The 23,979-nt window shown below is 52.1% G+C and overlaps 3 protein-coding genes and 3 non-coding genes across 8 annotated transcripts in view; 4 read left to right on the top strand and 2 right to left on the bottom strand.

Annotated features, from left to right (window-relative positions):
* Nucleotides 1-5,672: 5,672 nt before the first annotated feature.
* On the bottom strand, nt 5,673-9,634 carry TMEM53 (transmembrane protein 53). Of its 3 annotated transcripts, none has more exons than XM_064455245.1 (3): nt 9,606-9,634; nt 8,848-8,960; nt 5,673-7,037 (listed from the first exon to the last, which is right to left on the bottom strand). In XM_064455245.1, exon 3 carries the CDS (start codon nt 6,999-7,001, stop codon nt 6,372-6,374), a length of 630 nt encoding a protein of 209 aa, XP_064311315.1. In that variant the 5' UTR covers nt 7,002-7,037; nt 8,848-8,960; nt 9,606-9,634; the 3' UTR covers nt 5,673-6,371. The 3 variants fall into 3 exon arrangements, with proteins under 3 accessions (XP_064311315.1, XP_064311316.1, XP_064311314.1); XM_064455246.1 differs by having other exon boundaries at nt 9,601-9,626; XM_064455244.1 differs by having other exon boundaries at nt 9,519-9,615.
* Nucleotides 9,635-10,737: 1,103 nt separating this feature from the next.
* The window catches only part of ARMH1 (armadillo like helical domain containing 1), a 17,402-nt gene continuing 4,160 nt past the window's right edge, over nt 10,738-23,979 (top strand). Inside the window, exons 1-11 of the mRNA XM_064455243.1 lie at nt 10,738-10,878; nt 13,160-13,373; nt 13,753-13,821; nt 14,348-14,514; nt 15,343-15,539; nt 16,313-16,397; nt 19,204-19,326; nt 19,862-19,934; nt 20,655-20,784; nt 21,642-21,719; nt 22,501-22,587. Of these exons, the coding sequence (XP_064311313.1) occupies nt 13,168-13,373; nt 13,753-13,821; nt 14,348-14,514; nt 15,343-15,539; nt 16,313-16,397; nt 19,204-19,326; nt 19,862-19,934; nt 20,655-20,784; nt 21,642-21,719; nt 22,501-22,587 (1,215 nt within the window). The 5' untranslated portion in view covers nt 10,738-10,878; nt 13,160-13,167. The remainder of the gene's footprint in view (nt 10,879-13,159; nt 13,374-13,752; nt 13,822-14,347; nt 14,515-15,342; nt 15,540-16,312; nt 16,398-19,203; nt 19,327-19,861; nt 19,935-20,654; nt 20,785-21,641; nt 21,720-22,500; nt 22,588-23,979) is intronic.
* LOC135314155 (U5 spliceosomal RNA) lies at nt 16,855-16,969 on the top strand. The gene has a single exon (XR_010373624.1). It is a non-coding gene; the product is annotated as a U5 spliceosomal RNA (small nuclear RNA).
* On the top strand, nt 18,219-18,333 carry LOC135314130 (U5 spliceosomal RNA). The gene has a single exon (XR_010373599.1). It is a non-coding gene; the product is annotated as a U5 spliceosomal RNA (small nuclear RNA).
* Nucleotides 18,899-19,013, top strand: LOC135314154 (U5 spliceosomal RNA). The gene has a single exon (XR_010373623.1). It is a non-coding gene; the product is annotated as a U5 spliceosomal RNA (small nuclear RNA).
* The window catches only part of KIF2C (kinesin family member 2C), a 19,053-nt gene continuing 18,335 nt past the window's right edge, over nt 23,262-23,979 (bottom strand). The window contains exon 21 of the mRNA XM_064455242.1: nt 23,262-23,951. Coding sequence (XP_064311312.1) covers nt 23,875-23,951 — 77 coding nt within the window. The 3' untranslated portion in view covers nt 23,262-23,874. The remainder of the gene's footprint in view (nt 23,952-23,979) is intronic.

Here is a 23,979-nt window from a genome sequence, read left to right as displayed (position 1 = left end):
CTGGGCGCTTCCCGCCTTTCTGTGTTTCCCTTTGCAGTCAAGAGGCAGTAGAGGAGACACACACACACCCCCATCCATATGCTGCAGCCCTTGGATGTCAGTGATGTCCCTGGTCCTATTTGGGGTGTAGGGACAGATGCAGGGGGATGCTGGGGCAGGATCCATGGGGGGGCTGGTGGGGGGGTCTCGCCCCAGCATCCCCCTGCAGTGATGCATCTCTGCCCCATCATGGATGGGGTCCTCCAACTTGTCCCCCTCGCCGTAAAGCCAGGAGGGTAGGGTGAAGGGCACACCTCAGGGGACCCCCTTCCCTGTAATGAAGTCTCGTCAGCTGCATTAGTTGGGGGCAGGAGGTGCCCAGACCCAACAGATCTATACATCCTGCATTAGGGGCCACCAGCACAGTATAGGGTTACCCCAACAGCAATGACCAGGAGGCTGCTGGGGCGGGAGGGTGGAGGTCAGGTTCCCCCCTAGCCTGGGGCTGGCGCCGATGCTTTTGGTTTACAAACAGGTCGATGGGGTGTTAAACCCCTCCCCATGGCTGCATCCCTGGGGATGAGGTGCTGGGGGGAGGCCCAGGCTGATGGGGGTGGCAGCAGCAGGGGTGTCAGGGAGATCTTTCCGTCTGCAGTGGCAAGGATGAGGAAAGGCGTGGATTTGGCTGCTTTTTTGGCTGGCAGGGAGCAGCAAAGCAGCTTGCCTGCTCTCCAGTCCACTTTCATCCCAGAGGAGGCCTGAGGCCAGGGTGAGAGGCTGGAACCCACCCTCCCACCCTCCCTCTCCACCCACCCTGCAGCAGGCTGCTAATATTTTATTTAAAATATCTTTAGGAAGCGGAGGGCCGTGATGTATCGGATGTATTGAGAAAATGCTAATGTGTAATAGCGTGTGTCAGGGGCCTCGTTCATCACCCTGCACCGCCTTCTGGGGGATCCATATCTAATTAACAGTAATGAATGAGGGAGCCCACCTAATGACAGCCCGCCAGTTTGTTATGGAAATGAGGCAATCCCATTAGGCAAAACACTTAATTAAACAAACTGCTTGGAGTGGAAGCAGGAGCAGGATGGGCACAGGCCTTTTGGGAGGCCGGGGGGCCCTGGTACCCAGCCTCCCACATGCCAGGTGTGGGGCACAGCGGCTGCTGCAGGCCCATAGCACCAGGTGCCCACAGTGAACCCCAGCAGCCGTGGGCTGGGGGAGTCGAGAGGGACCCACTGGGTGGGGTTGGGCTGGGGAGGGGTCAGCAGGGCCATTTGCATCCCCCTCTCGTCTCTCCGGCATGTCGATGGGCACAGAGGCAGCAGAGGCCAAACACAGATTTCCAATCAAACCTGTGTACTTGGCTCCTGCTCTATTGACACTGAAGCAAGAAGGGCTCAAGGTTAATTCCTTATCAATACCCTATTGTCAGCTCATTCATCACCCGGGGAGGGCAGGGGCTGCCCCAGCCTCCATGGGCTTGGGAGGGTGCTGAGAGGATGGCGTGCATCCCTCTGCCCATCTCAGCCCTGCCAGGGTGGCTCATCTCTGGCTGACGGTGCTGGGGCGTGTACGCAGCCACGTAAGGTTGCAGAGACGAGGGGATGGGGCTCAAGCTCAAAGGTAAGGGGATGGGGGGATACCAGGGAGGCAGAGCGAGCAGCTGCTCTGTGAGCTCCTGCCTCCCTTGCCCATGCCCCCAGCTGGGTGCAGGACCTGTGCATAGGGTGTGCTGGGGGGTCAGATAGTGGCTGTGGCCCCCAGTTGTGCTATCCTGCTTCCTAACTGCCCCTCAAGCCCCCAGGCCCATGTGCCAGGGGGGTCCTGCCAGCCTTTCCAGAGAGTAGGAAAACAGGTCAGGGGGGCTACAGGGACTCCAAGGGAGCAGCACAGTCCCATTTCACCAGGGTTTTCAGGAGAGCCTTGCACCAACTCCCAAGAAGTTGGGACTATGGTCTGTCTAACCACAATATTGCACAAAGTCACTTAAAAAAATAGACAGCCCTCTCTGGGTGACGGAGAGGGAATTGGTGCGACCTGGTCTGCCAACACGGGAAGGGAGGTAAAGCTACGCCTGCCATTAGACTTTCAGTTTTATCGTTCAGTTAGAAACAAGAAATAGGATCTAGTATGACTTCCTGGAACAGGCAGCTCTAGGGCTAAACGCTGTTCCATATTAATTCACAATCTCTACTTCTTGGCACTGGAGTTTGTTCTTGCTGCTTTTTCCTTGCCTCAAGAGGGGACTTTTTTGCAGGAGATGCTCTCAAGCACATAGAAGCACATTGCTGAGCTGTACTGTTGGGGTCTTCTCCAGGATCTGCTTTGCTTGTCTTCTAAACTAGACATTTCTCCACACAGGAAAGAGGGGTCCTGCTGCCACCTCGTGGAGTGCTGCTCCCTCCCGGGCTAGAGCATCCCTTGTCCAGCCAGGCCACTGCAGTGGTCAGGGAGGTTGGCACAGCCACCCTGGGCCAGCTTCCTCCTCCATCACCTCCATGGGGCAATGGAGACCAGCCTCACGCCTCCCCCTTCTCTTTCTTGGAAGCAGAACATGGGGTTGCGTTGCTTGTTTCCATTTCCAGCCATCCATGCTTGTTTTTCCAGCGGTGGCACAGCTTCGCACAAATGCCTGCACCTTCCGAACCCATACAAAGATGGCACCTCAGCCTCTACACAAATTGATGCCCTGACACACAAAAGGCATCATCAGACTTTTAAAACACCTTTATTAGATGTGGGCACAGGTCAGTCTTTGCCCAGGGGTTTGGTTTGAATTACTGGCACCGCAAGATGCTCACCCCTGCTCCAAAACACAACCCCTGGCCAGGCTGGATCACACCCCTGGCCTGCCCAGGTCTCTCCCAGCACTACAGAGGCACCCTGGCTGCACAGACACCCTCCCACCACCTGTCAGCAGCAGCTAAGCACCCTCCAGCCCAGGCGCACGACCACCCTGACCACTAAATGGCATTTTTTAATTTTTTAAAACCTTTCGGTATCATCGCCGCTACCTGGGTAAAGAAGGCAGCACAGGCGAGCGAGCCAGCTCCCTCACAGGGAACACTCACAAATGGCATTTGCTGCTGAGGAAAGGTTAATTTGTGCTCTTGCAAAATGAACCAAGCTGGGAAATGCACAATGGCGGCAGCTGCCCCAGTCATCCTCATGTCCCACCACCACTGGTGTTCCACCCACGCTGCTCCATCGTTTGTGCACAGGGGCTGGACCACAGAGAAAAGGATCTCTGGGCTCTCCAGGCAGAGTTCACCAGTGCTGCCCCCCACTCCCTACCCACACGGGAAACCCAAGGATGCTGCATTTTTCCTCCCACAGAACAGATCTGCAACACCCCTCCCACAGCTTGTCTCAGAGATTTATATGGATTTGCCAAGATATCCCAACCTTTGGCTTTCAGTGTTCAAACTGAAGCTCTTTAGAAACACAGGCCGCACCAAACTGTGACAGTTTAGCAAGGATTAAGGGTTTGAGGCCGGGTTTTTTTTTTTTAAATCCAGTAGTGCTTGTATCCATTCTTGGCCATGTGCCTTCAGGCTCTAAGTTATTAACCTTCTGTTTCAAATAACAAGCAACAGAAATAAAGAGGGCAGAAAGGGGGGGAGGGCAAGCATACAAGCTGTATAGGAAAGAAGAGGGCAATATATCACACGATACATTTAACACATTGCTCATAATCATCATTAAAACTTGCTGGGACACAGAAAACAAAACCCACCCAGAAGACTGGTGCTGATGACTTCCCCTGTAAATCACTGGCTAGCTCAGGATCCCCCCTGCTCTTAGAGAGGTGTGTACACAAATTAGCCCTGAATTTCAAGCCAGTTTTGCAGCAGCAGAAATGCGTGAGCTGGTTCTCACTTGCATAGCACAGGGCAGCTCCAACTGCTGAGATCCAGCAGGCAGCACCCGCTCCCTGCCTGCTGCTCTGGAAAGCGGGGAGGTGGAGCTGAGCTGGACTGAGCTGGGGGAGCAGCAATCCCGTGGCAGGGAGGTGACGGTGGGGTGGAAGGTGTAGCTGACATGCTGGGGCTCTTCCTGGAGGGAGCTTCCCCATCCCATCGCACAGGGACAGAGGGTTTAGCTCCGGCTCATGCCAACCACGATCCATAACTGCCAGAGTCCTTAAAAAGGAGAAGTTCAACACCCACAGCAATAAACAGTAACAGCAGATTCCCAGCCCAGCACAACTGTATTAATTCGGAGGCGTGCATTATGGAGTGTTTAACTGTTCTGTAAATACTGAACCTGTAGAAACCAGCATGAGGGCAAGCGCTAGTTAAATAACCTTTATCACCTCCGCTCCCTAAGAGTTTTCACAGTGCCACAAACAGGCTGGATGCTCAGAAGACGCAGCCCAGCTCTCCAGGAAGGCATGCAGACCAGTCACATCTCAGGAGTTATGGCACTGACAGCACAAACCAGGGGGCCTGCTCTAAAAAGCTGTGAGATCTCTGATGGGGTTTCTGGGGATAGGGAACCATGCCTGGATTTTACAGGTCCAAACCCTAAGAACAAGAATTTCTTCATGAAAAGTGGCAGGCTGAAGGCCTTCTTACCGCAGGGCAGCCCTCACAGCTCATCTTCACAGCAGAAGCTGAAACTGGGATCACACCTACAGAAAACTGGATCCCGAGCAACAAAGTCTCTTGTGCCTGGAGACACTTTTTGCTTTAAAAAGCTGGAAGACAATCCATCAGCCCCTTTTCAGTTAATTCTCACCCATCCTATACACCCTGGTCCACCCTTTGAAACCATGCCCAACACAGGGTTATTCTTTGCTTTAAATAAGCGTTGCCACACTAGTGTGCTAAGAGCAGTTGTGCCAGCCGCTGACCACAACTCACCCGGCGCTGCCACTTCGTGAGGTATTACAGTTCGTGCTTTAAGCTTCCAAATTATTTCAGTGCTTCTTAAGAGACCTCCCTCTGAGTTTTGATTCAGACCAGCAAGTGCTTTGTAATTGTGGATAAGAGCACCCCAAGGGTGGGCAAGACAAGCACAGCAGCCCACATCTGTAAAACTCCTCGTGCTTTTTACGCTCCTACCTCTCGAGGGCAGCCCTTTGTTCAAACAGGCTCACAGCCCGCCAGAGCCTGTTCCCAGCAAGCTTTCACTAGGAATTTAAGTTGGCTAATCCTGTCCACCACATTAATAATTAGCTTGCAATGCTGTGACATGGCGTAAACATGTTATTAGCAGGCTCTCCTCTGGCTTTATCCCCCCTTCTCCCCAAAATAAACAACAAAACCCAGAACCAAGCATCGTGAAGTGCAGTGCAATGAGCTACTTTTTCACTAGGTGGAAGGAATTAATTTCTTGTATTACTAGTACAAGCTGCATGGACAGCAAAGACTGATCATCTGAAGAGAACATTTTGGGGAAAAACATCAAATTTCATGGTCTTTTGTGGGCTGAAAGTGATTTAAGAAACACCCAGTATAAATCATAGCTCCAAGAGACAGTTTCATTTTTCTCTACAGTCCCACCTTTCTATTTCTGAGGTCTTTTGGGTTACAGCTGTGCCAGTTTCCCTGCATTTCCAGATGCACAATACAGGCTGCTCAAAGACACACAATAATTAATGAGCAGGTCTCCAAGAGAGGAAAACTACTCAGGAGAACACAGAAAAGACTAGAAGGAAAAGAAACAAAACACAAGACATTCAAAAAGGTTAACTGAAATATTTTAGTGGAAGAACACAAAAGTTATCAACAAACATTTGAGCTCCCACCAAGGATCAGAGCTTTGACTGCTCTATCTCTCTCAGCTATTTAACGGAACCAGATGACAGTCTGGTTGTACTGCCCTGCACAAGCTTTTTCCAGGTCTTACACTTGGCTTCTGGGCCTGATCTCCAGCAGGGAGTATAACAAGAGCTGGAATGCACCGAGAGAAGAGGGAAGTCCTGCAGAGCTGCTTCTGTTTGCTCACTGCAAGACAAAAGAAATGGCAGAGAGGAAAAAAACAACAAAGAGCTGTATTGTAAAACCAGTACAAAGCAACAGAACATGCGCACTGGACATCAGGGACAAGAAGACAACATGGAAAGCAGAGAACAACATGAGACAGGAAGAAACACACAACACTCCATGTGAAATTCTGGTCTATGACACCTCGGTAAAGCACATCAACTTCAACCGTGCCAGGATTTCACCTTCAGTACTTTAAATTAATCCATATGTACTTGCTGCTATAACATGGCTGGCCCAAAGGCCAGCCTGGAGGCTTTCAGACTTGCTGGTGGGGGGGCAGGGAAAGCTAAGAAGTCTCTATTTTCCTCCCTTCAAAGACACAAAGGCAAAGGGGGTGACATTTCCCATACAAGCTGAGCAAAGCAGAGGCAAACACTGGAGGTCATAACACCACTAACGAGGCGAGAAGCCCCTGACACAGTCAGACAGGAAAGTTGTACAGAGGTTGCTGTAATAGGTGGGATACGCCCGCATGTGGCCGACGTGAGCTGAATCTGAGAAGTCTACGGCTTTCACAGAGACACCGAGCTGTTGCCGGGCATCAACCATGTGCTTAATTTCGCTGGCCTTGATGATGGTGTCAGCTTGGGAATAGAGGTAAAGCTCAGGCCATCGTGAGGGCACTTTCAGCAGGGCATCATAATGGCTCTCATGGATGAAGCGGGTCAATGGGTACAGCAAGATCCGCAGCACAACAGCTGTAGTAGCAAAAGCAAATAAGAGGAAATACTTGAGCAGCACATTCATGGATACCAAGACAGTTGCCAAGGCACGAAGGCCTCCTCTCAAGTTTCTTCTGCCAGGGGCACTATCAAAAATGGTGCCTGCTACTTTAAGGTTCTTAAATGGCTTGTGAGTGTGGAGTGACTCAATGATGTAACGGTACAGCATGACACCACCATTGCTAAAAACATGAAAAATAACCGGTCTGTTTTCAACACTGTAGTCAAAGAGCAGCTCCAGGAGTTGCCTGGCGAGGGTCTGGAGGGATTTGATGCCAAAGGTCTCAGAGAAGAATATCATCCTCCATGGAGCTGTGTAGCGGATGACAGTGCAGCCCTAAGAAGAACAGAAAGAGACCCCACACATATTTAGGCTGTGCTGTAAACTACATGGAGTAGGCAAAGTAGAAAGAATGTGAAAACTTGGGACAAGTTTCCAACAGAAACCATGGGGCCAGAAGAAAGTCTTCAGTATCAGTGGCAAGGCACCAATATCAATAGGATTATATTAATCGTAACAGCACACAGTATTATAAAAAGGTTCCTGCAGTAGCAGAGGCCTGGATTTGATGATGTCTGAGATCCTTTCAACTCTTATGCTAACTGGTACAGCCCCTGAGGACACTGTCACCCAAGCTTTTATGAGTGTTAGTCTTCACCCAGGAAAAGAAAAACATCTCCCTTATTCACAAACCTTCAGTATCAGCCATTTTGGTAAGAAGAGCCTGCTCTGGTACACATCTAGTTCATGACATTGAAACAATCATAAGGAGGAGGAACAACTTCTTCCTGTCCTTGGGTAGTACTTGTTTGCAGCTGTCTCTAAGACTCACCCACAATCAACACTGACATGATTTTCATAAGCCTTTCTGAAACGCTCCATCTGTGCAAATGAAGAGCACTGGTTCAGAGATTCAGAACACCTGAGCAATTGCCTTTACATTTAAGGCCTCACAGTTAGGTGTAGACTGAGAAACAGGAGCTTCAAAACAGAGCAGACAGAACTACATTAATAAATACTTTAGATCTTTTATATCACCTAAACTCACTGACATTACACACTGACAAACACAAAGCAAAGCCATCAAGACAGCCCTCCCACCCACAGCTCCCTAAACAGTAAATAGGGAAGAAAAGGATATCACGTTCTTAAATCAAAGCCACCTATACTGTCTTGCCACAGTTGCAGCCACTTCCTCATTAGGGAGCTAAGAAAACCCTTTCTCTCCTTTCCCATTCCTATCATCTTTCTGATAGAAAAGTATTTCTAAAAAGTTAGCACATTGCCATGTAATATGCTCCTCATCTGCTCAGCAGCATCTCTTACTCACAGCAGTCACTTAATTAATTCTTTGCTAGAACAAGCCAATTCATGACTCTTGCACTGGATTACACATTAACAACAGACTTGGTAGTGTACAGACTTTGCCACTGATAGCTGAAACAGATTTGGATAAATACAAGATCCTTGTATGCTGACCGAAAAAAAATAAAGTCTAACATTTCACTAGGTCCCCATATAACAAGCTGGGGTCATTCCAGTAAAATGCAGTATTAGAAAGGAAAATTATCATAACTTTGGGAACTAGAAATCAGGCAGACCTCTAGTTCAAACACAAGGAGTTCCTAGTGAGCAGGCATGACTGTGATAGGATGCCTGTTTCACAGACAGGATAAAATGAATTTGGATTACAACATATAGATGAATCAGCTTTACAGGAAGGAAAAGCTGAAGAAACAACAGATGCTGACAAGCTCGGTCAGTTCTTAGCCTGGCCTCAACAAGCCAGTGCTGCGGCCTATTAGCAAGCAGTAAATGCATAATCTTTCCCCACATGTTTACCTGAATAGCCTTACAACTTTGAAAGCCTTAAAATACCCCAATGATTCACACAACAGCAGAAAGTTTCTTCAAGGAAATATTTTTGCCTCAGCTGCGGGCACAAGGGTGACATCAGCAACTGTAAGATAACATTGCCTGGGCTCTGAGAGACAAGGGGATTTCAATGACAAAAGAACTCACCACTCACTTCCAATGTCTCTTCAGGCCGACAGAGGCTTTAGACCAATTTACCAACATGCAGAAGAGTTGCAGTTTCTCAGAGAGCTGTATGCCAGTGTCATGTGAATATAAATAAGCTACTCACCTTCTGACTGTAGATTGCACTGTATTTGGCCAGGTATTTGTCCTGGCAGCCTGCCCAGCCGAGAAGGATCACCACAGGCTGACCATCTGTATGCCCTCTCTCTGTACTGCTCTCTGAAACAAATCACAAGATTTAAAATAATTGCCCTCCAGTCTACTAGAATCAAAACTTACAGAAACTTGCCTAGTTATAAAGTTTAAAGGTAATCGTGACGCAGGTATTAGCTTAATTTCTCAGTTAGTTACAGTCTCATTCCGGTTTCACTGTGTGGTCATGCTCAGTAGGACAGCAGTTTCAATGCCTGCAGCTTCCCAAAGCTCATCGCTGATGCAAAGCCAGCAGCATGCAGATCACTACGGGGAGAAAAGGGGGCAGGGACCCCCTCCTCATACCTCCCAGGAGCCGGGGAGGCATCAGAGACTGCTGCCCACCTCCAAGGGGGGAAAGGGAAGGGTCCTGCCCTGCCCTCCAGGAACTACCAGGCACCTGGGACGGCACAAACGTTTCCACGGCTCCCTCCCTCCATATCCTGACGGGTCTCCCAGCCCCAGTCGCCACTCTGCCCTCAGGAGTCCCCCAGGCCCGGTTCCCCCCCTCCACCCTCAGGGGTCCCCCAGGCCCGGTTCCCCCTCTCCACCCTCAGGGGTCCCCCAGTCCCGCTCCCCCCGCACCGCGGGCCTCCCCCGGCGCCAGCTCCACCACCGCCGCCTCCAGCCCGCGGGCCCCCATCGCCGCGCAACTCGCGCCTCACACCCCACCGCCGCTTCCGCTCTCCCCACCGGAAGCTCCGCCCCCGTCCCTCCCGCAGCCAATGGGAAGGAAAAGCGCCCACCACACCCCCCTCTCCGTCCTCTCCCCTCCCCACCTCCCAGTTCCGTAGCAACGCGCCCTTAGCACCCGGCCGGGGCTGGGCGCCCCGCCCACTCGTTGTGGAAACTGGCCCACCCATTGGGCGGAGGGGGGCAAAGGCGGGTCGCGATTGGTTCGGCTGCGGTGTCAGTTATTCTGCGGGGTGTCCGCCCCCTGGGGAAGGTGAGAGGGAGTGAGGGGCTGAGGCGGGCGGTGCGGCGGCGGGGTTGTAGGGCCTGGGGGGTCGGGATGAGGGGTATTGTGAGGCCTGGGGCGGGGATCGCAGTCAGGGGGGTTGGGGGATAGGGTGGGCGTAGGGGCTGAGGGGGGTTGTTGGTCCTGAGCTGGGCGTTTGGGTCGCAGGGGCAGACACAGGGGCCGGGGTGGTCACCGGGGTCAGGGAGCCTGTGAGGACCTGCAGGGCCAGGGCTGGGCTTTGGGGTGTGGGGGAGCACAGGGCCTGTGGTTGGGCTGGATCAGGCATGGTGGGATGGTTGGGCCTCGCGTGGGGAGTGTTGAGGCTGCAGTGGATCAGGGTGGGTAGGGGCTGGGATGGATGTAGGAGTCAGTGCAGGGCCTGGCGGGGGGTGAGGGGAGTGCAGGGGCTAGGTTTGGGGTTGTGGCTGAGGTTAACAGGGGCTAGGAGGCAGGACATGGAGGTGAGAGAGGGGCCAGTGGGACTGTGGTTTGATAGGGGCTGGGTAGAAGGCCTTGGGGTACACTGAAGAAGGTGCATTGTGTGTGAGGAGGTTTGTGGGAGACTTGAGAAGGTGCAACATGCTAGGGAAACAGAAGCTCTAAGTTTTGCTTAAGGCAGGGCACAACCTCGATGTTGTAAGATGCAAAGGTAACACCAAATCACCACCACTCTGTCTTTCCATGAGTCCAAGGCTATCAGTGTCTGGCACATTGCACTTGGACTGAGGCTGACGCAGCACCTTTTAATCTCAATCTGATGATTTAGCAGCACTCTGGATGTAAAGAACCGCTGAATTGCCAGAGCCAGTTCCTAAATCACTTGTGTTTCTCTTGGCAGGAAGAAAGCACTGCCCTGACCCAGTCTTGTTTTGATTATTAGGTCCAATGGACTGGGGTGCCAGCCCAGCACTATTGAGAGCAGAGTTGGAAGCCAACAAACAGGAGTTATGTGCTGATGCTAGCACTGACAAACGACTCAGGCAAGTCGTTTAACTTCCCTGTGCCTGTATGTTCCCATATGTAAAATGGTCATAATAAAAATATTAATGTACATTTTCAGGGTGTTTTGCAATGTGGGCTTAAAGACTACTTTGTCAGCAGATACTGTTGTTATAGCAGCCAGAGACAGATACCACTGTATCCTCAGAAGCTTCATGCGACCATTGTTTCAAACTCTTCCTTTTTTTTTGCCATTGATTCATGGGCAAGCCCTTTGTGTCACTAAAATCCTCATGTCCAGAGGCTGGTGCTGGTATTTCTGAATAGTGTGGGGGTTACTGCAGCTTTTTAAGAAAAATAGGATAGCATTACACCACCAGCATCTTAAACATAAATATGGAAATATTAATTTAGAATCAATTTTGGGATGTTTCAGACTGTAAAGTTCTTTTAACTAGATCTCTGTTGAGGACAGAGGAGCACTTTATGGGACTGTAAATTTCATGCAAACAGGCTCTGTGAAATACAGATTCCCCCTATACACTAGCTGTTCTCTCAATATCAATCATATGCCTTGCAAGTAATGTTTCACAAATATTCTGTAAATCACAGGAAAACGCTTGCAATAATGTGAAATATGACTTTCACTTGACTGTTTCACCAGAGGCCCCTAACAGGCCATTCTCCTGTCAGCACTAACATTTGTTATGGCTAATAACATTTTCAATCACAACTATTTTGGGAAAATGGATTTATTTTAAACCTGCTTCCCCACAAAGGAGATCCTGAAAACGCCCTGCCAAGGACACAGACTTCTTACAGAGCACAGACCGTTAATTCCCAAATGAAATTTCATCTCATCTTAATTTTCAAATGTTGTTTCTTAACCAGATTTTTGAAGATTTTGTTTGTTTTCAGGCACTGAGGTACATGTTCGTCTCTTTGTCATTGTTTTCAGTCTGATTCAGATATTAGCAATAGAAAGTTACTTTGGAGCAGGTATCTTGGGGATATTCTAGATCTGATTAGGAATTTTGCTCCAGATTCTAGGAGAAGAGGCTTAAGAACTTTGTAGATAGGAAATTGGTAATCTTGGCAACTTGTATTACATTGAAAGAAACTTCTTATTCTGAAACCCAAAGATTTTGTGTAATTTTAACTCTCTTTTCTTTTAAACCACATTTTAAATAAAACTTAAAATGGTGCTTTTCTTGTGTAGGAAGTCGAAGGGCTGTATTAGACAAGGCATGAATTCCTTTCTTATCCTCAGGCATGTTGATACAGCTTGGACAACGCACATGTGTTAGTGCAGCTGTCTGTGACCTTGTCCCTCTTTGTGCATCTGTGTACGTACACAGATACTGGTGTTTAACAGCGAGGCTCCTTGAGATTGGTCAGTGTCTTAAAGGCAAACACATATGTGTCAGTGGCATTCTCACCTACCTGAATGAACAGAGAGCTTAGGCCTCTGACACCTCATCCCCCTACTAAGGTCACCTTCACATTTGTCAAGCTGGAATAGGGAATATCATACAGCACCAAAAGCGTGCCAAAGAAATTTGGCAAAATGTGGATTACTTTATTTAACACCTGTGTGAAGGGATGGAAGGAAGTGCAGGCAAGGGATGTTTCCAGAGCTTCTGTCTTCTTGCCTACAGTTCCTATCATTTCAGCTTTTCTTAGGTGTTTTAAAAATGTGCCATAGAAATTAGATAAGAAAAAACCAGAGCAAATGCCTGGTGTGCTGAAGGGTCCCAAAGCACTCTCCCACTGCCAAGGCCAAGCACAGACTCCTGGAGCGGATGTGGGCCCAGTCCAAGTGACTGTCACTCCATGACATGAGTGAGGGCATGCTGTGCCGCTGTGCTAACAGGCACTTACAGCCCCCTTGACCCTGTCACTCCCCATAAATCCACACCTATTTGTGCTCTCATTTCACCCTATTTATTCTCTGGCAGGTCAGATATGAGATGCAGTGTTCACATCATGAGGCTAGTGAGAAACCAAGGCTGGGGTAATGGGTAACATGAAAATTACTTTATTAACAGAGCAGGGAAGAGAGCTCCTGGGGTGATATCACCTGCCCTGGAAAATAATCTCAAGTCTGTCACAGATCCATCGTGCAGCTTCAGACATACCAGAAACTCTCTTTTTGCCTCAGTTTTCTGATCTATGAAATGAGTATAAAGGAAAATGAGCTTAAAGTAGTGGCTTTAGTATTGTTTGCCAGAGATTTTAAATAAGAATCTGGTGTTAATTCCTTAGTGCAGACTTTTTCTACCTTCAGAGCCATTTTTTAATTTCTTTCTCACTTTTTGCTAGGCAGAAGAGATCATGACTTCTGTCAAAGAGCAGGAAGCCATCAGGAAGCTCATGGTTTTCTTGCAGGAATGGGATAGCGCCCACAAAGTTGCTCGAAGCTGCATCCTGGACAACTTCATTAAAAGCAATGATGGCAAGACAGAACCAGAGCTGGAGCTGGAGTTTTCCCAGGGAGCCAGCTTGTTTCTGGCTCGCCTAACAGCATGGCTCAGGATGACGTATCTCTTTCCTTGGGCAGCCAGAGGTGGCGTATGGTAGTGGGATGGAGAGGAAGGGAAAGGTCTGTACCAAAAATGTGTTTAAAGAATAAGCTTCTGTATGGGGACATCCATACCCAGCCATGTCTGCAGGGTTAAAAAAAACCCCTAGATATCTGAAGATGGAACTGAAGGGAAAGTCATGTAACCTGTCTCTCAGGGACCTAGAATTAGTGTTTTTTTCTCATATTGGGGTGAGCATGCTGCCTCTGCACGCCTGTGAGAGGAAGGTCTGTGCTCTCTCGCAGAGACAGTACCCACTTCAGACCTCCACATTGCCAAAGGCTGTTTGGGGGACACCACGATGGTCTGTAAATCTCTCCTTAGCCTTGTCAAACAGCTACATGTACAGCACATGCCTCAACAAGCTGCTCAAGTCCATTGGCATCTTCTTATCTGCTGCAAGTGGGTGAGTATAGAACGTCACAGTGTGGGAGGTGCCATGGGGAAGGTACAGGAGGGTGAGGGGGTGAGTAGATAAAGAAAATAACAAGTCCTTGGCAGTCTTTTGGGAGGGCTGTGTAAGCATTTCAGGCAAGGCAGGTCCCATTGTGGCTTGTGGTAACATTTTCAAATACTCTCAAAACCAAATCCACTGCTTGTGCCCATGTCCAGAGCCACTGGGTCACTGACACGATGTAGGAGTGTGGTGAGAGCCTTGAGTGCGGAGACAGGGCCTTCTGTGCCTGTGGTTCAATATCTGAAATGAGCTCAAAGTAAAATGGGAGCTGGTGACGTGCTGGAAGCAAAGCATGCTGCCAGCGGGTATCTGCCTCTGTGGTGCAGACTGAGCCTCCGTGCATTCACCGCCCAGCACCGGACACCTGCTGCAGCAAAGCAGGAGGTGATGGTTCCCGGGAGCACGGCACGCTGGCAGAGGGAGATGGGCTCCAAGGCAGGTGATGCTTTTGGCTTTGTTCCCCCTGTCCTTGCAGACACAGATACATCATTGAATTTCTGGAGATTGGAGGTGTCTCGACTCTCCTGGAAATACTAGGGCTGAACCACCTGAAAGAAGAGGACAAAAGGGAGTCTCTAAAGCTGCTGCAGCTCATCGCAGATGCTGGCAGGAAGTATAAGGAGCTCATTTGTGAAAGCTATGGTAGGCAGTATGCTTTCCCCTCATGCAGGCGAGGATGTTCTCCCTGACCTCTGGCCCCCGGGGCTGCTGGCAGCGCTCAGCCACTCCCTTCCCTCCACCTGCGGGGTGGGAGATTGCCACAGCGCTTCTCTGGCTGGAGGGAGTTCAGAGTCTCGGCTATTGTCCAGCAATTGCATTTCATCCTCTCTCAGTTTTTAATGAGCTCCCTTTCTTTACAGTTATTTCTTTTGATGTGATGTTGCTCTCATGCTCGTTGCAAGCACTCCAGTTAAGCCACAGAGCAGTTTCCATTCTTACCTGCAGCGTCCACCTACTGCAAACTTTCCCAGACTTCCCCTCTGGGGGTGGGAGGATTTTGCGGCTTGTATCTTCTGAAAGAGCATTACAACTGTTTTTTTTTTCCCTATTTTTTCTCCTGGGCAGTGGAAGCCAAACCCTGTTAGTTGTTCTGTAGTTCAGGTTACATTGTCAGAGGCTATGGGGTGATACCTGCCGTCACAGCTTCCTCCAAAGGAGATGAAACGGTGGGATCAGCAGAGAGATCCTTAGCAGCACTGCTGGCACCCCAGTGCCAGATTCTCTGCTTATGTAAATGCCTGCAGAAGGGCCTTGGCTACCTACTCCAGCGAGAATTTTGCTGACTGGTTTTCCAGTTGGCAGTGTGGCTCCTGACAAGGGCAAAGAACTTTTTGCCTGGTGCCTGTTTTTTGAGCTGCGCTTTGAGTGGGATGTGGGGCTGGGTTGTCTGGGGGTGCCAGTGAAACAGCTGGGACAGGTGACCTGCAGACTTGCCCAGACCCACGACCTGGCGTCTCTTTCTCTGCACAGGGGTGCAATCCCTCGCCGAGTTCTTGGCCACTTCCAACTCAACAGAGGCTCAAGAAGACACGCAGGCTCTGATGGACTCTTTGGGCCGTGGCAATCCCAAGTACCAGAACCAAGTCTACAAAGGCCTCGTTGCCGTGCTGCCGTGCACCTCCCCCCGAGTGCAGCAGCTGGCTCTGCAGACGCTCCGCGTCATGCAGGTGGGTAGGGGGCTGTGGACAGACTCCCGTCTGTCCTTCCTGCCCCGGCAGGAGCTGGGCTAGTCCCTTCGGTGTTGGGGGCTGCGCTGGGCAGTCCTTGTGTTATCCGAAAAGCGGCTTCCTTGCCCAGCACACAATGAGCCAATAATCACACACTTGCTCAGGAGAGACACTGCAAATTTATTTCAAGGCTGTGCAAGCCTGGGTGCCCGGTGGTTTTCCACAAATCAAGCACACCGATGCCAGCTGCCTTGTCATATTTCTACAATAAGGCCATACATATTCTACCTATCTAATACATATTCATTCTAATTTACATAAGTTATCTAATTGACACTGAGTCATTCTTCTTGGCTCCCTTTTGGATTCTTCCATACATGCTTTCCTTTCTTCAGGGGTCTTTGGTGATCTTGATGGATGAGGCACCTTAACTCGTGTTGCATAGAAACAACTTAAAGCTATTTTCTCTTAGCAACTCTCATTCATTTTTCTTCTAAAAAGAAACACTTATCAAATGAGTGAGCTGATGGCCAAGACATCTCGTCCCTAGTTTTAGATTAACAATGCTTACTCAAAAAGTCTATATTCACGCTACCTTAATCATATAGAATGCCCCTTAGATTCGTGCTAGCTAAACATGTGCAACACTCCTTAGAGTCACGCCAACACTCCTTGTACCCAAGGGAGGGGCTGGCCTCTCACAGCTGTGCCTGGGAGAAGCCAGCCAGGAGTACTGTGTGAACTCTCCCCCTCGCTCTGCCCTTTTTCCCCAGGACGCGGTGGGAGAGGCCCCCTCCGTCCTGGTGGAGCCCGTGCTGGGCATGCTGGGCTCGGCGCACCTGGAGGTCCAGTACGAAGGTAGGACCCGGCCTGGGGAGGCCGTGACTGGCCGTCTCCGAGCCTGGGCAGGTGTGATACGGGAGTGGGGAAGGCCGGTGGGGTCGGAGGGCGGGGCGGGGCGGGCCGGGCCTCGCTCCGTGCGGCTCCGGGGCTCCCAGCGGGGCGCAACACCCGCCTCGACCTCGGCTCCGGCCGCGACCGGCACGGCGGGCCCTGGGCGCCTCGTTAGCATGCGGCTCATTAGCATTCATCTTATTTGCATCCCAGGGTGCACCGCGGCCAGGCGGCGCGGCCCCAGGAGCGGTGTCCGCCGCCCCCGAGCCGCTCGGATCCGAGCGCGGGGCCTGACCGTGTGCGGTCCGATGCGGAACGGTGCGGGTCGGGCCGGCGGGAGGGAGGGGGCACGCGGCGCGGGTCGCCGTGTCCTTCGGAGCGACACCCGGGGGTGGGCTCCTGCGCGGGCGCAACTGCCAGCATACTCTGGTTTCTCTTCAGATCGCATAAATCTTTCGCCTTTTACTAAAGATTTCCGTGGAGAGGAACAGGCACGAGTGTCGAGAAATTTTTTGAGGCTCCATTTCGGTGGAGCTGCCCCTTTTCTGGTCAAAAAACAGAGCAGGCAATGGGGGAAAGTCCGTTTCGTGGGAGCGGCGCGTTCGCGGTAGCAGCAAGGGGGACCCGCGGCTGGGCGCGGTCCAGGTTCCTGCGGCCGCCTCGTCGCCCCGGTACGGGCAAAGGCGACCGGGCCGGTGGGGCTCGGCCTGTGCTCCCGAAGGGCGGGTGTGCTCGCCCGGTGGGCGAAACGCCGAGCGCGCCGCCGGCGGCGCTGCTTCACTCGTGTTTGCGCAACGACGGGCGCTGGGCGGTAACTCCCCAAAGCCAGCGCCGCGCTCGCAGACACTGCGAGGGATTTATACAGCCAAGCGTGTCAGCCACGGCTCATACTTTAACTGCGGCACGGCTTCCTTTACAGTGACCACTCACGCTCAGCTAGGGGCTTATTTGGGTAGGGGGTTTTCTGGCCTATGGGCGTCATCTTTAGGAGTATAACGAGGAGAGCTCCCCTAAAGGACGCTTAGCTTCAGTTCTTATCAACATCCATAAACACCCCGATTAATTGTCCTCGAGTACATCCTTTATCTCCCAGCCTTCGGCGGTTTCTGAGGCGAGATGTTCCCCTTTATCAGTCTCTCAGTTCTTCAAGGACACAGTCGTAAAACAAACGCCTCCCTCCCTCTCAGCCCCCTTCTCCGGCCGCCGGATTCTGTTTTGCAAACCTCGCGTGGTTCGTGGTTATCGCTCAGCGGGAAAATTCCATTTTCTCGGGATATCAGGCCTCACCCTTCTCCCAGCCCGGCCGTTCGGGCTCCGGGTGAAGCGGACAAGCCGTGGACCTGCCCCAGGGGCGGCGGGACCGGGACCGGGACCGGGACCCGGACCCGGACCCGGACCCGGACCCGGACCCGGACCCGGACCCGGACCCGGACCCGGACCCGGACCCGGACCCGGACCCGGACCCGGACCCGGACCCGGACCCGGGCGCCAAGCTCCGGCACCGCCGCACCCCCTACCGCGGCGCCGTGGCGGGACGGGCCGCTTCATTAGCATGGCTCTCATTAGCATACCCAGGGCGCAGTGCGGGGCCCCGCCGCGCCAGCCCCGCTAGACACCGCCGCACCCGGTCGGTGTAGCCGGTGGGCTCGGGTCGAGCCGGGACTGTCGGTAACCGCGGCGAGCCGGTGTTGAGCGGCTGGGGGGGCAGGGAGGAGAGGGGCGGTCACCGTATCGTATGAGGCGACAGCCGCAGGTGGGCCTATGTGCGGGGGGGCGTGTGTAGTTATACTCTGGTTTCTCTTCAGATCGCATAAATCTTTCGCCTTTTACTAAAGATTTCCGTGGAGAGGAACAAGCACGAGTGTCGAGCAATTTTTTGAGGCTCCATTTCGGTGGAGCTGCTCCTTTTCTGGTTAAAAATAGATAAACTCAGCGGCTGGGACAAGGTTACGGTGCTATTGCTTCGAGCTGGCCACAGCGGGTATCAGAGAGGACGCGGGGCCGGCCCCGGCCAGGAGGGCCGGCCCCGGCCAGGAGGGCCGGCCCCGGCCAGGAGGGCCGGCCCCGGCCAGGAGGGCCGGCCCCGGCCAGGAGGGCCGGCCCCGGCCAGGAGGGCCGGCCCCGGCCAGGAGGGCCGGCCCCGGCCAGGAGGGCCGGCCCCGGCCAGGAGGGCCCCTCCGCGCCGCCGCCTCATTAGCATGTGCCTCATTACCACGCGGCTGTTTTGCATACCCAGGGTGCGCAGCGGCAGAGCGGCGCTTCCCCACCACCCCCATCCCCACCCCCCCTCCCACCGCCCCGCTACCGACCCCGTTGTCCGCTGCCGGCGGCCGGTCCGAGCCGTTCGGGTCTCCGCGACGTGTGCGCCCCGCGGCGGGGCCGGGAGCGGGGCGGGCGGGCGTGGGTCGCCGTGAGTTGTGGGGCGTGGGGCGGGCGGGCGGCGCGGCGGGGGCCGGGAGGCCGGCATACTCTGGTTTCTCTTCAGATCGCATAAATCTTTCGCCTTTTACTAAAGATTTCCGTGGAGAGGAACAGGCACGAGTGTCGAGAAATTTTTTGAGGCTCCATTTCGGTGGAGCTGCCCCTTTTCTGGTCAAAAACAGAACGGGATGTGCAGTGACTGTTGCAATGGTTATTAAAACGGTGCGTCCCCAGAGGTCGGACCGTGGGATGGCTGCCACCACCTGCAGCCCGCGGCAAGCACCCCAGCCCCTGCCTGTCCCCGCAAGCGCACCCCGAGGGCGCTGACGGGGGCTCCCCTCTCCTCCAGCCAGCCAGCTGCTGAGGGCCCTCACGGCCCGCGAGCTCCGGCCAGCCGTGCTGCAGGGCCTGGTTGCGTTACTGACGCCGCCCAGGAAGACAGTGCTTGCCTTCTGCGAAGAGACGGCCAAAGGTAAAAGGGCTGGCCGAGGCCGCTGTACGCCGCAGGCCGTGGCCTGCCAGGGCACCCGGGGGTGCGCCTCACAACGACGCTCACCTCCTTCTGCAGGGCTCAGCCCTCGCCCGGACTCGAAGTGGAGGAGGTGCAGGGGTTGCCCTTTGAAGCGAGGGGCACAGCAGTGGGGCTGCCCGGGTAAGGGCAGTGCTTGCCTGCAGCACTAATGCCAGCATGCCGACCTCCAGAGACCCGCCGAGGTCTGCTGTGTGCTGGGCGAGGACGATGAACAGGTCCAGCCCTGGGTGTTTCCTTTCCCCGACTCAGTGGAGCAGGCTGCAGTAGCCCAGGCTTTCTGAGCTGTGAGCATCATGCGCACAGATCCTTGCAGGGTACTACGTATGATACATAGCCACAGGGTTTCCCTAAGGTGTGTTTCCTGAAAAACTACATCCTACTGTCATGCTAGCACTGTAACTGCACCTCCCCTCCTTTCTAACATCTTAGAAGTGTTTCAAAGTGTCATCTCACCTTCCTAATGTTCCTTATGCAGACCCAACTGCACTTTGCCTGAGGGAGCCCATGCTGGTGTATGTTCAGCAGGCAGCTGCCGCAAAAGTCATTGGGTAAGAAACTGGAGCAAAACCCACAGGAGCATAAAAGGGACCTTAGAAAAGTGGCTTCATTTGGGTAGAAAGGTCTGGGACATGTTCCTCCCAGGTAGCGTTCACCTCTGACACTGCTCTCTGGCTGAGTACCCCAGCTCTGCCGCTATATTCTCCACACAGCTGGGAGCCACAGCAAGCAGGGAAACACCCTTATTTAGTATCAGCCACCCAATGGAAGAATCTAGTGCCTATGATTGACTGCAGAATCCTTAAGGAAATTCAGCCTTTTTGCTAAAATTGGCTCATTCAGTAGGAGTTTCCTGCAGTGTCCACAAGATAGTGCTGTCAGAACACTTTTCCTGCAAAAGCAGATGACAGACAATCCTTGGTGGGTAGGGAGGCATACTGGAGAGTCTTCCAGGGACATGCTCACAGGAGTAATGGTGAAGTTTGAATCCTGGGTTCTTTATGGTCACAGAAGAAACTTGCTAGACTTTAATACACCCGATGAAGCTCCTGCCAATCATTAAACAATTGGTTCTTAGTAAGCCTATGTGTTAAACAGTTGCTAATCCATGCACAGCCAAGTATTTCATGTTTATTTTGAGACTCTCCTGTCTCTTGGTGCCACTAGGGCAGGAACACATCATTTTCCACTGGGGTCGCACCAAGAGGCCCAGTTTGTTGTGTACTTCCTCCCCCATATGGGGTAGGGGCTGATGGCCGATCTCATTGCAGCGTATTAGCCAAGGAGTCAGCAGAAGTGGCTGAAGAGCTGATCCAGCTGAAAGTGGTACATGGCCTGATGATTGCTGTGGGGAACCTGGATCATGCGGCCAGCCAGAGACATGCCAGCAGCTCCCTGGCGGTATGTGGTGGTACATGGCAGCAGACTTCATAGCACAGGGCCTGCTCCCAGAGCATCTGAGCAGAAAAGCTCCCTACACTGTGCATTGTTTTTTTCCTAAGCATAGCAGACGCAGGCTTATTCACAATGGCAGGAGTCACACTTCCTTCAGGAAAGGGCTGTATTTCCCCTCCTGTCTACCTCCCTCCTGCCACCCACCACACACACAGAGGGTGCTGGGAACCCAATGCTGGTCCTCACACCTCTGTTCTACCCCCAGGCTTGCTGTGGATAGCAAGCACAGACAGAGCTAAGGGGCTAACCAAGACCATGGCACAGAATTACAAGCAGGCTATTTTCTTCCTGCTGGTGCTAGCTAAAGAGTTTTGTCCTGCCCCAGCACAGCTCTGCCGGTATAACGGCCACAGGGAAGGACGATGCTGTCAGTAGGTCTGAAGGAATGAATGAGCGATGACTGAGAACCAGGCTGCTCAGGGTGAAAGAGGGTTTACAAACCTACCTGGAAATGCAAAGGGTCAGTGCACCCTTCCTCTGAGCAGGCACCAATGGCACAGCAAGAGGAATGCCCCAGCAACTACTGCTCTGCTATCATTTCACTGGAACACCCTCCCTCCTCTTGTCAGTGAAGGAGCGATCTGGTGCTGGGGGAGGCCAAGAGGGGAACAAGGGGAGGCAAGTTCCTCTTGGTGTGTTCATGAAGTGCCATCAGCAGCACTGGCACTAAGGGAGGTGGGTGAGGGACTCACTGGCACGTGTGCGACCAGGTTATCTGGAGCCACATCATCCATGCAGCTCTACCCTCTACGCACACGCTCACAGCCCTTCTTCCCACACACCAACTCTCTGTTCTGTTGCAGTATTTTGTCCACACGTTTCCCTTTGTGGAGGAGTGCGTAAAGAAGGCACTAGGACACACACTGTTCCAGCACTTTATGGTAAACATGCTTCCCTTATGGGGTTTATTAGTGGCCCTAGGACCTTGGTCTGTTTTGCAGGGACATAGTGGCTGTATTTCTTCTCACAAGAAACCCAGTCTTGCACAAAAGCCCAGAAATAAACCAAACCACCCTGTTGGGAAGCATTCACCTTCAGGCTCAGTGTTCAGGAGGGTAATTGCTCTCACTCAGCCCTAAGACAGAGCAAGGAGGGATCTCTGACTGCTGCTACTCTGTGACAACAGGAACTTGATGCCAGAAGTGTGAGCTGAAGGGCCACCAAGGCAAGAGGTGACTTGAGCTCCTCCAGGTCACTCCTGACTCTAGCTCCTTGGGTGGACATACAGATTAGTAAGGAATGGCAGGGCCAGGGAGGGAAGGTGGAACAAACAAGGGGCAACATCTTGTTCCTTGCACCCTGGCTCATCCTTACTCACCCCAAGCCACCACTGAGCAAGCTGGATAATCCAGGTATAATAATATCTGAAGCAGAACAGGACTGCCTTGCTTTAGTCCCAACTCAGTAGGGCAGCCCTTTTGCTCTGGATGCACCGTCTTAATATGCTGCAGGCAGAGCCCCAGAACATGTCAGCTTTGTCAGTTCAGAGGCCCTTAGAGCACTCGGCCCCACACTGCTTGCAGTGCCTAAAGCATTGATCACAAAGTGCCCAGCTTGCAGGGGAGGCTCTTGTCTGGGTTGAAGCATCCCTTGTCTAGCTGCTTGTCACTGCTGCTTCCCCACATCCCATTAAGATCCTAACTCTTTTGCTGCCTTTTCCAGGACAGTCCTGAGACCTGGTACACAGAAATTGATCCAGTCCAGGCTGAAGAACTGGCCTCCAATACCATAGACATCCCCAGATACAGGGTAAGGATGCAGTCCACAGGTGTGTGTAGAGCTGGAGGCACAGATACTTAAATTACAGCCTTTATGTTTAGGGGGAAGAAGGCAGCAGGAGACCAGGGTGGGTGTGTAGGGAAGAACTGAGTAACAGTAGAAGAATCCCTTTGTAATCTATGTTTGTATAGCTGCATCCTGTGTTGCTAGACCCTGAGCACCCAGGGCTGTTTTGTCCTTTCAGGGACAAACCCTGGACTGAGCTGAACAAAAAGGAAACAGAGGGCAGCAGCACATGCCCCCCATTCTGTCCTCCCCACCCCAACCCTGTGCCTGCCCTTCCCAGAGGGCAGGTTGTGCAGGGCCACATGGACCCAGGCTGCACACAGGGCCCTGGCAGCACCTTCCTGCACCTGAGCCATGGGCCAGCTTTGCACTTCTGACCTCAGGTACAGATGGTGGTGGGCTACTGACCCTGTGCCTTTTGTGGCATGTTAGCCATACATGTGAAAAATGTGAAGTAACATCCTGGGGCTGTCTCCAAAGCTTAAGTAAACTCTAATGCTACAAGGGAGCATTGTAAGAGCTGAGACACATACTACATGCTGAGCTTTGCTCAGGTGCAGGATAGGTACTACCCTCTAAACCAGCTTCCCCCTTGCTAGGCAAGTTCTACACAGCAGGATCTCAAAACGATGAGACAATTTATTTTAAGTGATTTTTAATGTAAACATTACAAGTGTAAAGACTTCAAAAAGAAACTTCATTCACGAAATCAGTCTATCTCTACACCATCAGCCAGTCTTTAGGGGCTGTTAGACTTCACCAAGATCAGTAAGAAATATATTTTATGAGTTAAGATAATTAAATCCAGGAACATTTATTTATCAAACTTCTTAAAATACTAATTTTTTTTTATATAATTACATATAGTCCCTTTTCTTTTTAGAAAAGCCAGACTTGCAACAGTTTTGCAAGGTTTCAAGTACATCTGGAAAGGTTATATGTACACTAGAAAACTATACATGTGTATCTAGCTATATTAGAGGAGACCATTGTCACTAGCAAAGGGCCAGGATGCTAGACATCCAGCAGACCCTCAGGAGCCCCTCCCCAGGCCTTGCAGGGTTGTGTTTCTAGAGCTCTGCTGAGTACCCCGATACCAGGCCATGAAGGGAGAGAGGCTGACATACACTGCCCTCAGGCACATGTGACCTGCAGACACTCTGCCACATTTAAAATAGGAGTTACACAAACCACCAACACAGATGCAAGACATTCAGAAGACTGCTCGTGAACCAGGTTTTGCTGTATTTACTAAGGCCTCTGCTGGCTCATCTGCTTGCTGGCTTGTTCCTCCAGTTGCATGGCAGCCCCCAGGGCGTCCAATGTTTCTGTGAAGGAAGACAGTGACAGGGTGAC

This window comes from Phalacrocorax carbo, chromosome 6, assembly GCF_963921805.1.
Source record: "Phalacrocorax carbo chromosome 6, bPhaCar2.1, whole genome shotgun sequence".
Lineage (NCBI taxonomy): Eukaryota > Metazoa > Chordata > Aves > Suliformes > Phalacrocoracidae > Phalacrocorax > Phalacrocorax carbo.
This window is presented reverse-complemented; position numbering and strand designations above follow the sequence as displayed.